General features: G+C 41.9%; 1 protein-coding gene across 2 annotated transcripts in view; it reads right to left on the bottom strand.

The window, feature by feature from the left end:
* The window catches only part of ITGB7 (integrin subunit beta 7), an 84,101-nt gene that overhangs the window by 40,706 nt on the left and 27,518 nt on the right, over nucleotides 1-15,877 (bottom strand). For both annotated transcript variants that reach the window (XM_070740878.1, XM_070740876.1), the window contains one exon: nucleotides 14,294-14,367. In XM_070740878.1, the coding sequence (XP_070596979.1) occupies nucleotides 14,294-14,367 (74 nt within the window). The remainder of the gene's footprint in view (nucleotides 1-14,293; nucleotides 14,368-15,877) is intronic.

Genomic DNA, 15,877 nt, shown 5'->3' on the forward strand with positions numbered 1-15,877 from the left:
TGTGCTGAAGCTGACTAGACTAAGGATGCCAGCCAAATGAATTTCTGGTAGACAGATTATTTTCCCTATTTTCCTCCCCCAAAACTAAGGTGTGTCTTATACTCCAGTGCATCTTATACTCCAAAAAATATGGTAAGTTTTTGCAGGCTTTTTTTCATTGCACCTCCCTCGGAAGATTTTTTTTTCAGCCCTAACCAGGGGATAAAATAATATGCTGAAGTTGCTCAGACTAAGGACACTAGCCAGGTAGTCAGATCCCCCCCCCCTATTTTTCTCCCCAAAAACTAAGGTGCATCTTATTCTCCAGTGCATCTTACACCCTGAAAAATACGGTACATGAGTAATCCTGGCATGGGTAACAAATTGTCAAAATTGGAAGCGCCATTTCCACCCCCATCCCTGTCAAAAGTGGCGTTCCCCAGGGAAGCGTACTAGGTCCTACTCTCTTCATTCTCTACATCAATGACCTTTGTGACCATATCGAAAGCAATTGTGTTCTTTTTGCTGACGATGTGAAACTTTTCAACACTACTGATAACACACTCACTCTCCAAAAAGACCTGGACTTTGTCTCAGACTGGTCTAACACCTGGTAACTTCAAATATCAACTGACAAATGCTCTACCCTCCACATCGGCAAAAAGAATCCAAACCTCATATACGAACTGAATAAACAAACTCTCACATCCAACCCACACTCACTAAAAGACCTTGGAATACTAATATCAAATGACCTAAGTGCTAAAGCCCACTGCAACAATATCGCCAAAAAGGCCTCTAGAGTTGTTAACCTGATCCTATGTAGCTTCTGCTCCGGCAATCTCACACTACTCACAAGAGCCTACAAAACTTTTGCCAGACCCACCCTTGACTACTGCTCATCTGTCTGGAACCCATACCACATCTCAGACATTAACAACCTTGAAAACGTCCAAAGATATTTCACCAGAAGAGCCCTTCATTCCTCCACTCGAAACAGAATATCCTACGAAAATAGACTAACAATCCTGGGTCTAGAAAGCCTAGAACTACGGCACTTAAAATACGATTTAAGTATTGCCCACAAGATCATATGCTGCAACGCCCTACCAGTCAATGACTACTTCAGCTTCAACCACACAACGCAAGAGCATGCAACAGATTCAAACTTAATACGAACCGCTCCAAACCTAACTGTAAAAAATATGACTTTAACAATCGAGTTGTCGAAGCGTGGAACTCATTACCGGACTCAATAATGTCAACCCCTAACCCCCAACATTTCTCCCTTAGACTATCCACGATTGACCTCTCCAGGTTCCTAAGAGGCCAGTAAGGGGCCTACATAACAGCACTAGTGTGCCTAACGTCCCCTCTCCAATTATTTTTCCTTTATCTCATATATTATATATATTTTCTTCCTTTCATATACAGTGATACCTCGTCTTACAAACGCCTCATCATACAAACTTTTCGAGATACAAACCCGGGGTTTAAGATTTTTTTGCCTCTTCTTACAAACTATTTTCACCTTACAAACCCACCGCTGCCACTGGGATGCCCCACTTCTGGACTTCTGTTGCCAGCAAAGCACCTGTTTTTGCGTTGCTGGGATTCCCCTGAGGCTCCCCTCCATGGGAAACCCCATCTTCGGACTTCCGTTGGCAGCGAAGCACTCGTTTTTGCGATGCTGGGATTTCCCTGCTGGGATTCCCCTGCAGCATCGCAAAAACACAGAAGTCCAGAGGTGGGGTTTCCCATGGAGGGGAGCCTCAGGGCAATCCCAGCAGCGAAAAAACGTGCGCTTCGGCTGGCAAAAGGGTTGAATTTTGGGCTTGCATGCATTAATCGCTTTTCCATTCATTCCTATGGAAAACATTGTTTCATCTTACAAACTTTTCACCTTAAGAACCTCGTCCCGGAACCAATTACGTTTGTAAGACAAGGTATCACTGTATCTTTTATTTTCACTTTTATCCTTATATATATATTACTTCATGTTTATTTTCTTCCTTTGTATTTGTGTATTGGACAAATGAATAAATAAAATAAATAAATAAATAAATAAAAAAATGGGTCTAGCAGCCATCTCCTAAGAGGAGAAGGGGTGGGTGGGTTCTGAGGCTTAGAGTATGGCACCTGCAGATGGGGAAAGTCCTCGCTATCTCCCACTGCTCTTCTTCACCCCTCTCTCCCACTGTCAAACTGATAAGGAGGCCACTTCCTATCAGCTTCATTGCAGTGGTCTCCTGTTTTTCTGGGTGAAAAAGAAAGAAAAAACCCACAGATCCAACCACAGCTTTGCTTGCCTTTTAAACTCTGCAAGAGACCGATAAAGTAACATTCCCCACCCATCTTTTCAAAGAGGCTGACATCAAATTGTCCATAAGGCAGAGACAACAATACATTTGCCAAGTCCACGTCCCTGTAGGGGGAAGGTACCAATTTTCTTTCTTCCTCTTTCTTGCCCTTCTTTGCACTAAAGTCCTTGCTGAATTCAAAAATAATGTTGAAAAACAATGTCCCTCCCTCACCCCACTTCCGTTATCTTCATCTCTGGTCAGCAGTAGCCCTGGCAAAGCATGATGGTTCCATTTTGAAAGGGGAATTCCTCGTACAAAGACTTTGCTAAATTCTGCCTGCCTCTTCCATCACTCCAGATGAAAATATTACAATCATCCTTTTCTTTGAATGCAAATGAATATTGTTAGGAGAGGTTTTGGATGTCAGCTTTCTTCAAAGCTTGTGAAGCTAGAAGACGTAAATTTGGGTATAAAGAGTGCTAACTAGCAAATGATACCCAGTTGTACATCTCCACCCCATGTCCAGTCAGCGAAGCAGTGGAAGTGATGTGCCGGTGCCTGGAGGCTGTTGGGGCCTGGATGGGTGTCAACAAACTCAAACTCAATCCAGACAAGACGGAGTGGCTGTGGGTGTTGCCTCCCAAGGACAATTCCATCTGTCCATCCATTACCCTGGGGGGGGAACTACTGACCCCCTCAGAGAGGGTGCGCAACTTGGGCATCCTCCTCGACCCACAGCTGACATTGGAACATCATCTTTCGGCTGTGGCGAGGAGGGCGTTTGCCCAGGTTCGCCTGGTGCACCAGTTGCGGCCCTATTTGGACAGGGAGTCATTGCTCACAGTCACTCATGCCCTTATCACCTCGAGGTTCGATTACTGCAACGCTCTCTACATGGGGCTACCTTTGAAAAGTGTTCGGAAACTTCAGATCGTGCAGAACGCAGCCGCGAGAGCTATCGTGGGGCTTCCTAGATTCGCCCACGTTTCTACAACACTCCGTGGCTTGCATTGGCTGCCGATCAGTTTCCGGTCACAATTCAAAGTGTTGGTCATGACCTTTAAAGCCCTACATGGCATTGGACCAGAATACCTCCGGAACCGCCTACTACCGCACGAATCCCAGCGGCCGATAAGGTCCCACAGAGTTGGCCTTCTCCGGGTCCCGTCGACTAAACAATGTCGTCTGGCGGGCCCCAGGGGAAGAGCCTTCTCTGTGGCGGCCCCGGCCCTCTGGAATCAACTCCCCCCGGAGATTAGAACTGCTCCCACCCTCCTTGTCTTCCGTAAACTACTTAAGACCCATCTATACCGCCAGGCATGGGGGATTTGAGACACCTTTCCCCCAAGCTTATTATAATTTATGTTTGGTATGTATGTGCTGTTTGGTTTTTAATTGATAGGGTTTTTTAGTTTTTTCTTAATATTAGATTTGTGCCTGTACAATATTGTTTTATCGCTTGTTGTGAGCCGCCCCGAGTCTTCGGAGAGGGGCGGCATACAAATCTAATAAATTATTATTAATTATTATTATTAAATTAGAAGGATTGTTTCTCACTTATACTATATGTTTGTCCACAGGTCTGATAAAATGTAAACTGTTAAACAATTGTGATTGACTCTTATTTGTACTTGGTGTCACTTTTCACTTTTCACACAAGAACAAGAACACCCCGAACGCCATCACTCTGCTAAACAAATAATTCTCTCAACACTGTCAAACTATTTACTAAGTCTGCACTACTATTAATTTTCTCATTGTTCCCTTCACCTATCTCCTCCGCTCTGAGTTTTTGGAGAGGGGCAGCATACAAATCTAATAAATTGAATTGAGGGCTGTAACTTTGTTGCTTGTATCCCTATGATATGTATTGATTGGTTCCTAATATAATTGGATTGGTTATTTGTACCCGGGCTATCATTAATATCTCCGGGATATCTCCGGGACCGTCTTCTGCCACATGAATCCCAGTGCCCGATAAGATCCCACAGAGTTGGCCTTCTCCGGGTCCCGTCGACTAAATAATGTCATCTGGCGGCCTTCTCTGTGGCGGCCCCGGCCCTCTGGAATCAACTCCCCCCAGAAATCAGAACTGCCCCCACTCTCCTTGCTTTTCGTAAATTGCTTAAGACCCACCTATATCGCCAGGCATAGGGGAATTGAGACATCTCCCCCGAGCTTATAGACTTTATGTATGATATACTTGTGTTGTATGTTTTTTAAATGACTGGGGTTTTTAAATACTTTCTTTTAATATTAGATTTGTTACATTATATATTGTTATTATTATTGTTGTGAGCCGCCCCAAGTCTGCAGAGAGGGGTAGCATACAAATCTAATAAATTATTATTATTATTTATTATTATTATTATTAATTATTAAGTGTGGTACCTTATGATTATTGATTGATGAACGTATCTTTCCTTTTATGTACAATGAGAACATATGCACCAAGAGATTTTGTAATTTGGGGCGGGGGGGGCAGATTTAAATGCCTGTGGTAACTTGCAGATGTTCTTTTTAAAGAATTTCTCAAGATTTAATTTCTTGAAAGCTTTAGCTTTTGCAAAAGCACCACGCTAAAGTGAAAGTGGATAAGTAGGATTCCCCCTGGCAAAATGCAGAGTTTCATCACTGAATAGCAAAAATTAGAATTTTTTATGTAAATTATGGGTAGTTTCTACATTCTGCAGGATGTGTCCTGCCCTGGTAAAATATTATCTATTTCAACCTAGATAACTCTCAGCCCAGTTTGAAGTTTTCACTCACAGAATTAAAATTCTCTCTCTTTTTCCTCCAAAGTATGCAAATACTTCCATTGTGCAATAAACTGATTCCAAATCAGTGGCTTTAAGGCTGGATAAAGAACAGGCTGCATAAATAACAGACCAATCCTGAAACACTTAAAGCAGCCTGCTTTGAAATTGGGGCACTTTTGGTAGCTCCAGTTGGAAACAACTCACTTTCTGTTTATAGGTGCACAGAACCTAGGCGTACGTGTGTGTGCACATTTGCACACATACACACATGCTAGTACACAGGTAGCCCTCTGCTTACGACCACAATTGAGTCCAGCATTTCTGCCGCTAAGCGAAACATTTGTTAAGTGAATTTTGCTCCATTTTTATGTCTTTCTGATTAAGTTACTCACTCCAGATATTACATTAGTAACACGGTCGTTAAATGAATCTGGCTTCCCCCATTGACTTTGCTTGCCCGAAGGTCGCAAAAGGTAGTTCACATGACCCCAAGACACTGCAACTGTCATAAAAATTAGTTGGTTGCCAAGTCTCTAGATTTTGATCACGTGACCATGGGAATGTTGCAACGGTTAATGTGTTAAAAACGGTCATGTAACTTTGAGTGGCCAGTAAGTGAACTGTCATAACTTGAGGACTACTTGTAGTCTGAAAGAATTGTGATTGTGAGTCCTGTTTCATTTTGCCCAAGAATATGTCTGGAATGCTTCAGAGACCTGGAAAAGTTTTCCAGGAGATGGATATTTTGTCTCCTTGGGCATGTTACATTTTTTTTAAAAAATCAAGATACTGGGGTTATTGCATTCAGCATTTTCCTGTCTCTTGAAGTGGTTGTAAAGTAAGACTGTTCAGAAAGCTAAAAATATTTACTAAACACATCCATAGAGACGATGAAAGAGGAGGAAGGAAATCAAGGTGAGGCTCCATCACAGTTCTTATCTCTTCAGAGTACAGTGTTCCCTCGATTTTCGCGGGTTCAAACTTTGCGAAAAGTCTATACCACCGTTTTTCACCGTGCGACTGTTATAAAAGGTTGCCGCCGGCATGGGGGGCTTCCCAGCACCCCCCCAAACCCGGGTTGGGGGTTTGGGGGGGTGTTGGGAAGCCCCCCATGCCGGCGGCGACCTTTTAAAACAGCCGCGCGGCTTCCCAACTGAGTCCTAAAGCCAAACGCCAAAGGCGAACTTCCGCGTTTGGCTTCAGGACTCAGTTGGGAAGCCACGTGGCTGTTTTAAAAGGTCGCCGCCGGCATGGGGGGCTTCCCAGCACCCCCCCAAACCCCCAACCTGGGTCTTCCCGGCCGCCCACGCAAAGGGGAAATGCCGGCTCCTCGCTGATGCCCGCCGCTCGCCCGCCCGCCAGCAAGAGGGGAAGACCCAGGGAAGGTTCCTTCGGCCGCCCAACAGCTGATCTGCTCGGTAGCGCAGCAGCAGCAAGGAGCCGAATCGGGGTTTCCCCTTTGCGTGGGCGGCAGGGAACGCAAACTCCACCATCTGCGCATGCGCGGTCATGGGAAAAAGGGTGCGCATGCGCAGATGGTGTTTTTACTTCCGCAACCCTACATTGCGAAAAATCGATTATCGCGAGGGGTCTGGGAACGGAACCCTCGCGATAATAGAGGGATCACTGTACAGTTAAATGTTGCTGCCTCTGACCAGCCCAATCTCCTGTTTTTCCCTTTTAAAAGCCCTCCAGGCAGGAGGAAGGGGCCCCACATCTCAGCCCTGCCCCACTGAGTGCAACATCTCATTACACTGACAGCTTTCGAAGCCCTCAAAGGGGCCACTAACCACAAAAAGATGATCTGGTCATAGGAGATACGGTCACGAAAGATAATAGTTAAGCTCACAATACAGACAAGCAGTTGGGCAGGATGTGGTGAGTTCTTTCACTGCACATGGAGTAGCACCTGAGGGTATTTTCCGGCCATCGTAGGGACTCTATCACTCAAGGTGGGTAGAGCTGCTTCTGAGGAATCGGGGTTGCTTTCACTGTGGAAATGGTGGTGCATTTTTTTAGGAGATTATTTTGCCAAAGAGAGTCCACCCATCCACCTGCTCTTTTGCACAGAGAACCTGAACTAGACAGAGATACCAGCTATGGGTTCTTCAAGTTCTGTCTTGAGGTTATACAGGTGAAAACTTCCACTATCCTTCCCAAATACTTCTCCTATTTGTTGGAAATGTAAAAAAGAAATTGGTACATACTTTCACACATGGTGGACTTGCCCTAAAACTAAGATCTATTGGAACAAGGTAGAAAAAATAAAGAGATTAAAAAGACCCCAGAATTCTTCCTACTAAGCATCAGTGATACCAAATACGAAAAAGAAATATATATTATTTAATGATTCATATATTAGTAGCGGCAAGAATTACATTTGCGCAAAAATGGAAAGAAAAGGAAACCCCAAAAGACGAAGATGTTTTTAAGAAAATCATGGAATGTGCAGAATTAGATATGATGATGAAACGGTTAAATAATCAAATGGAAACAGAATTTTATAAAACTTGGGAGAAAGTATATAATTGGTGGAATGTAAAAAAGGATTATTGACAATATATAAACAAACTCTAGAAAATTTAAATATACTAAATTGAGTAAATAACACATTGAAATTGTATAGATAAGTTTCTAATTTCATTAATTGATTTCAATTATTTTAACCATATCAAAAATGTTGAAGTAGATATTATAGTATAGTAGTATATTAAGAAATTTTAAGGATAAGTTTTATGTCTTATTAATTGATTCTAATTATCTTAATTATACTGTTAAAATGGAATACAGAAGTAGATGTTATATTATAGTAGCATATCAAGAAATTTTATGGAAAAGTTTTTAGTTTTATTAATAGACTCCAATTATTTTAATTATAATCTTAAAATGGAAATATCGAAGTAGATGTTATATTATAGTAGTATATTATGAATTATTTTTCTGCATTGATCTAAATCACAACTAGTCTTCTTTTTTGTATTAGCAAGACCTCTATGCTTAGTGGAGCAATGGTAGCTCCTTTAAATGTTAAATGTTGTTTGTCTTGTTTGTCTTAAAGAAAAATTAATTTAAAAATTATAAAAAAAGAAGAAAAAAACTTCCACTATCCTGATTCTTCATATAGTTCTCAAGAAAGAAAGTGCCAGAGCTCACTAACAGCATTGCAAAAAAAGCATTAAGAGTTAATGTCAGTCTTGTGTAGCTTCTTCTCAGGTAATATTGAACTGCAAACTAGGGCATACAAATTTTTGCTAGACCAATTCTTGAATACAGCTCATCTATCTGGAACATGCTCTGCATATCAGGTGTTGTGTCCAGAGGACAGTTAGGCCTTGTACCCGCCCCATATTCCTTGGGCGGGAAAATACTGCAAGGTGATTGGTTGGCTCAGCCTGGCAGCCCGGGATATATATAGATGCCAGGCACGGCCATGTTGTTGTTGTTTTGTTCCTTTCTGTGAACCGTTACCTTCTGTTTCTAATAAAAAGAACCGTTACTTACTCAGAGAGTCTGCAGTTGATTCTTGTAAGGATCTAACATCAGGCATTAATACAATTGAATGAGTCCATAAATATTTCACTAGCACTCCTCTACTCACAACAGAATACCTTATGCCACCAGACTTGAAATGTTGGGCTTGGACAACTTAGAACTATGCTGCCTTCAATCCGACCTAAGTGTAGTTCATAAAATTATCTGCTACAATGTCCTACCTGTCAATGAATACTTCAGCTTGAACCACAACAATACACAAGTGCATGATAGATACAAATTCAAAGTAAACTGCTCCAAACTCGATTGCAGAAAATATGACTTCTTTCACAGAGTCATTAATGCCTGGAATGCACTACCCGACTCTGTGGTTTCTCCTCCAACCCCCAAAAACTTTGCCCTTAGATTGTCTACTGTCAACCTCAGCCCGTTCCTAAGAGGTCGGTAAGGGGCATGCATAAGTGCACCAGCACGCCTACCATCCCTGTCTTAATAATCCCCTTTATTCATATCTATCTTGTGTAATCCAGCTTTCCCCATGAATGGCACTGCATACATGGAAAAAACAAATGAAATGCCATATTTTTCAGAGTATAAGAGGCACCTTAGTTTTGAGGGAGGAAAACAGGAGGGGGGGATCTGTATCTGCCTCCCAGCAATTTGCCTCCCAGCAAACAGTAAACAGCAGAGATGATATACACTGTTTGCTGTGTATTTCTCTGCTTGAGTGACTGACCGAAAGAAATAGCAAAGAATTGGAGAAATGTACATTATGGCAGTATATTAATGCCAGAAAGTTTTCTTAAATGTAGTCACATTAACTCTTCCCAATTTTTAAAATAGATCAAATATGATTAAGTCAGGGTTTAACTTAACTGAATACTAAAAAGAACACTGTTACATTTCAGATTATACTTTTACAGATCTTTAAAATTGATGTGGCTTTCTGGCAGTATTCTCTGCTATTTAAAAGAAGATACAATAGCACTGGGACTCTTCAGACCAAGCATAAATCAGTCTTTAAAAATAAGCCTAATATGAATGGCTAAAGAAAAAAAAATTCATTCAAATAATCCAAAAAGAAAACAACTCAACAAAATAACTTACTACCAAATGACAAATCATTAAAAAAATACTCCAATCAATATAAGCTATAAGATACAACCCATATCTAACACTGGAAAAAAAATTTACACTCAAAACCCTAAACCAATCAATAGAACCCATCAAATACGCCAAGAAAGGGAATACTGTACCAACGATAAACACGGACTTAAAGTCGTATGAAAATGATATACCAGCCTTTAGCTGGCTCCTTACTATCTTTTTTCTATATCGTTCTATCCTTTTTCTTTCTTACTATACTGTTTTACTCTTTTCTCCTCTTCCTTTCCTTCTTATATCTCTCTCACCACCACCTTTCTCTCCCCCCCTTCTCTTCTTCTTGAACCAAAACCCAACCAAAACTGAACCAAAAAAATAGGAAAATTTATGTAGAAATGAAATTGATACAAGCGACTAACTTACTAAGAATCAACCACTACATATGTAATGAGAAAGCTTTAAACTACCAAACTAAACCAAATGTACTCTTACGTTATAGGTAATATGCACTGTTACAGAAACTATACCTCTTCCTATTTTACCTTGTCTGTACTGTTATTGTTTTACTACTTTGTTTTGACCAACATATCTTTACTTTCATTCTTTTTTATAATATTTATTTATAATATTTATTCAATAAAGACTATTTTTTAAAAAAATAAGCCTAATAATTTGAACATTCTATAGACATTTAGAGTTATTGACTTACCTCCTTACATCCAGATTCAGCAGTCTAACACTGCCAGCAGTCCACCTCTCAGCAATTTGCCTCCTTGCATCTAGTTTCACTTTCAGTTCTAGTACATGGCCTACCTGTGCTGAATCAGCTGTGGGTCGGGATGCTGATCGCAATTGCTTGTGCTAATCAGTCTCTGCACTGTTTGCTGCAAAGAGGTAAATTGCTGGGAGGCAGAGGCCAAAGGGTGGGGGTGGCTGGGTGGGGTGTATAAGACGCATCCAAGTTTTCACCCTCTTTTGGGGGTTAAAAAGGTGCATCTTATACTCCAAAAAATACGATAAATGAATTTGGACTTGCCAGGCAGATTCATTTATCGTATTTTTTTCAATTTGAGATTACGGAAAAAAGGATGAATTTGACTAATGAAACTGAATTGCGACAACTGATGGGGCGATGGGACATGGTAAGACGATATATGACGAGTAGGATCTAAGACCAAGCTATAAGAAACAAGTTGGAATCACTTTATAATACGTAAATAAATATTTCGCTCTTGGGTTAAAACGATTTATATAAGAAACACCCCCGATTGGTGGTGGGGTACAAATGTTTGTCTGGTGGTGGGCACAATCACTGAGCACATGTTATATGTTGTGTGTGTGTTTTTCTTATATTATAAAAATCAATAAAAATATTTTTTTTAAAAAAAGACTTGCCAGGCAGATGCAATCAGATTCACAAGGCTAAAACCAAAGCCATCAAGCATTATGGCCAGTTCGTGTAACTCGATTCCCTGATTTCCTTTTTAATCCCAATCCATTAGAAAGAATTAAAATAAATAAATTTAGCATTTTAAATTAGGCCTTATTGCAAAAACAAGGCCAGCAGTATCTGGTCTCATCAGAAAACAAGCCATCTGGGCTGGTTCAGTCTGTTTTCGTGCTGTGGAACAAGGAACACAATGGACATTTGCAGCCTCTGAGCATGTGCAGTTGAGCATGCAATTACACAAACCCGACTTTGCAGCAGCACATGACACAGGCCCATGCGGGTGGGAGGGGAGGGGCTCTACTTTGCAAACATGGTCATGATTGGAAGATCCTTTTGTAAGCAGGGGGGGGGGCTGTCTAAATAAATTCTGGAGAACCTGAACACAGATAGTCCTCATGAATACAACTGAGCCCAACATTTATGTTATTAAGCAAGGCGTTTGTTGAGTGAGCTTTGCCCTATTTTGTCACCGTTGTTACGTGACTCATTGCCATTTGCTAAGCTGGTGACCAGGTTGTTGTGAATCTGGCTTCCCCCATTGACTTTGCTTGTGAGATGTTAGTGAAAGGGGATCGCCTGACCTTGCGGCAGAAGGCAACGGTCATAAGTATGAAGACTTTGCCAAGCATTTGGATTTTGACCATGCAACCATGGGGATGCCGCAAAGGTCGTAACTGTGAGAAAAAGATGATGTCACATTTTTCAGTTTCTGACGTAACTTTGAACTTCGGCAAGTCAAGGACTACCTGGAGGAGTTAGAGTGGGATCAGGGAAGAGCAGATAACAAAGAGGAATGAAGATGGCTCCCACTTCATTATAACATAAATGTTCCCTGTTCTTATCTCAGGGGTTGGATAAGGATAAGAAGGAACGGGTGGAAACAAATCAAGCAGAGAAGCAACTTAGAACTAAGGAGGAATTTTCTGACAGTTAAAACAATTAATCAGTGGAACAAGTTGCCTCCAGAAGCTGTAAGTGCTTCAACACTGGAAGTTTTTAAGATAATGTTGGATAACCATTTGTCTGAAGTGGTCTAGGGCAGTGATGGCGAACCTCTGGCATGGGTGCCACAGGTGGGATGCGGAACCATATCTGCTGGCACACAAGCTGTTACCCTCAGCTCCAATGTGCATGTGCATGATGGTCAGCTGTTTTTTGGCTCGACCGGAGGCTCTGGGAGGGCATCTTCAGCTTCTGGAGAGTCTCTGAGGGGATGGGGGAGGGCATTTTTGCCTCTGGATACTGGGGAGGGTGAAAATGGGCCTAGTGGGCCCACCAAAGTTTGGGAAATGGGCTGTTTCAGGTCTCCAGAGGGCCTGGGGGGGGGGAGGCCATTTTTGCTGTTGAATTATGGATGTGGGCAAACATGTACGATGACACACACATACATGCTTTGGGCACTCAACGAAAAAAAAGGTTCGCCATCACTGGTCTAGGGTTTCCTGCCTAAGCAGTTGGTTGTACTAGAAGACCTCCAAGGGCTCTTCTGTTATTGTTCTGTTCTGTTCTATTCTATTCTAAATAATAATACTACTAATACTACTAATACTACTAATACTTCTAATACTTCTAATACTACTACTACTACTACTAATACTACTAATACTACTAATACTTCTAATACTACTAATACTTCTAATACTACTAATACTTCTAATACTACTAATACTACTACTACTACTACTACTACTACTACTACTAATAATAATAATAATAATAATAATTTAGATTTGTATGCCACCTCTCTCCGAAGACTCGGGGCGGCTCACAACACAATACACAATATACAAATCCAATATTAAAAACAGATAAAAACCCTTATCATAAAAAAGTTCATCACACAACCCAAACAAAACAATACATAACTCGTATTAGCTAAGGGGCATGTCAGCAGGCCCCCAAGCCTGCTGACATAGGTGGGTTTTAAGGAGTTTGCAAAAGGCAAGCAGGGTGGGGGCAGTTCTAATCTCCGGGGGAAGTTGATTCCAGAGGGACGGGGCCACCACAGAGAAGGCTCTTCCCCTTGGTCCCGTCAGACAACATTGCTTAATCTACAGGACCCGGAGAAGGCCAACTCTGTGGGACCTAACCGGTCGCTGGGATTTGTGAGGCAGAAGGCGGTCCCGAAGGTGTTCTGGTCCGATGCCATGAAGGGCTTTATAGGTCATAACCAACACTTTGAATTGTGACCGGAAACTGATTGGCAACCAATGCAGGCTGCGGAGTGTTGATGAAACATGGGCATATCTGGGGAAGTCCATGATTGCTCTCGCAGTTGCATTCTGCACGATCTGATTTTATTCTAGCCGCTCCGAGTCCATGGAGAGGGGTGGCATACAAATCTAATACATTATTATTATTATTATTATTATTATTATTATTATTGTTGTTGTTGTTGTTGTTGTTGCTGTTGTTGTTATTTATTAGATTTGTATGCCGCCCCTCTCTGCAGACTCGGGGCGTTGTTGTTGTTGTTGTTGTTGATGTTGTTGTTATTGTTGTTGTTGTTGTTGTTGTTGTTATTATTATTATTATTATTATTATTATTATTATTATTATTATTATTATTCTGCTTCATGTCAGGAACATCTCCAAGAGAGATTAGGAAAACCTCAAATTCTTTGACTCAGCCAGGCAAAGAATCACAGCCCTTTGGTAGCTTCCAGCTTCCCACGGTTGCCTGGAGTGGGCAGCTCTGCTGTTGAGTCTTTGCTGACTCAAGTCTTCACACATCGATTGAGACTGAAAGGGAAGGGGTGAATTGGAGGGCAGCCTCGCCAGTTGCTGTCTGCTGATGTTGCTGCCTTCAAGGAAATCTTGCACCTTGGCACAGAACGCAGCTGCCTGGCTTAGCTTCGTCAAGAACTCAAAAGCCCATAGGTTCCTCCTCAAGGTTCACTTTCCAGCTCAGTCTAGCTACTCAGTGGGGCAACCAGCCACTGGGAAGGAAGAGATGCAAAGCATAAAGGCGGCAGGTTCAGGTAACATAACATTCTGGCTTCAGGTTGCTAGGAGTGTATTCTCTTTTCATCACCTCTGGGTTGAATGTGCAGGCTACCCTAAGATACCCCCAAGATACCCACATATTTCAGTTCTGCGTGCTGCCCTTAGACCAAACGCATTCCAACTGAGTCTCTCTAAGGTGGTGGAAACGGGACAGGGAGGGGAATAAATGGCAAGAGAGGCTCACGAGACTGGGGACTCACCAGCTGCTTGCACCAGGCACAACTGGGGTGGGACTGAATGCATTCATGGCAGGAAGGCTGAGGCTGGCAGGATCCTGAAAAGGAAACACAAGAGACCACAATGAGGCCGGGCCGCTCTCCCAACCAAGTCTTCCTTCCTCTCTCTCTCTCTCGTGTTCTCCCTTCCTCATTCTACTTTCCAAAAATCCATAAGGTTGCACAGATCCTGTTTCCTTCTTTGGATCCACTTTCCAAAGAAGCCCTAAAGTGATGATCTGTCAGGGGCCATAGGGAAAAGCCATCCCCTTGGAAAATGGGTTGGATGGGGCTGTCTGGCAGGATTTTCATAGAACATAGAAACATAGAAGATTGACGGCAGAAAAAGACCTCATGGTCCATCTAGTCTGCCCTTATACTATTTCCCGTATTTTATCTTAGGATGGATATATGTTTATCCCAGGCATGTTTACATTCAGTTACTGTGGATTGACCAACCACGTCTGCTGGAAGTTTGTTCCAAGCATCTACTACTCTTTCAGTAAAATAATATTTTGTCACATTACTTCTAATCTTTCCCCCAAATTTTCAATTTGTTATTTGGCTAGTGGCAAGCTGGGCTAGCAAAGAATGGCCCTTTTAAGACTGCTGCCTGGCGCCAACTTGAATTACAAGGTTTCGTATCCATTTATGTTACATGTTTATATCATTTATATCATGGGTATATGAGTAATTAATTCACTGTGGGATAAATCCTGTAAGACAGCCAAGTATAGGTCCGTCTGTCCCTCTAAAAAAAACAAACCTGAAGAAGAAGAAGGAGGAGGAGGAGGCGGAAGAAGAAAAAAGAAGAAGGAGGAGGAAGGAGGAAGGAGGAGAAGGAGAGGGAGAAGGAGAAGAAGGAGGAGGAGGAAGAAGAAGAAGGAGGAGGAAGAAGAGGAGGAGGAAGGAGAAGAAGGAGAAGGAGGAAGAGGAAGAAGAAAAAAGAAGGAGGAAGAGGAAGAGGAAGAGGAGGAAGGAGAAGGAGAGGGAGAAGGAGAGGAGGAGGACGCCACTGAGGACGATGAGGATGAGGAGGAGGAGGTCAAGGAGGACGAGGAGGAGTCTCTATCTTTCAAGATATTGAAAATAAAAACTTAAATGATAACTGGGATAATTTGCATGAAGGCTTCCGTTCTGATCTACCGCTGGTGACAGAGTCCAGATCGCCAAGCGAGGCTTGCAAGCAGAAATCTGCCTTTCTAAAGGTTTCATTGTTTAGTATTCAAGTCACTCAACAAGTGAACGTTTGAATTATTTAATTGTCCAATTTATACAGCTGCCCATCTCACAAAGCAAGCTACCCTGGTGGTGTACAACAAAAATGTCATACATGTCTGAGTGGCCCATGAGTAGAGATTAGAGGTGCTTTTCCCTAAAGTCTCCCTAGAATCTAGATTCTCTAGACTTTCTCCTTTCCTGATTGGTTTTTTTTAAATAAGTTTTTTAATTATTTTTTTTACAAACGTATCATTGTGTGAACAGTGTGGTACCGGAGTGTCTTACACTTTAGTAAAATAGGGTTATAGAACAATATTCTTCATATTTAGTACAATTGACACTTTTATA

The sequence above is a fragment of the Erythrolamprus reginae genome, chromosome 2, assembly GCF_031021105.1.
Source record: "Erythrolamprus reginae isolate rEryReg1 chromosome 2, rEryReg1.hap1, whole genome shotgun sequence".
Lineage (NCBI taxonomy): Eukaryota > Metazoa > Chordata > Lepidosauria > Squamata > Dipsadidae > Erythrolamprus > Erythrolamprus reginae.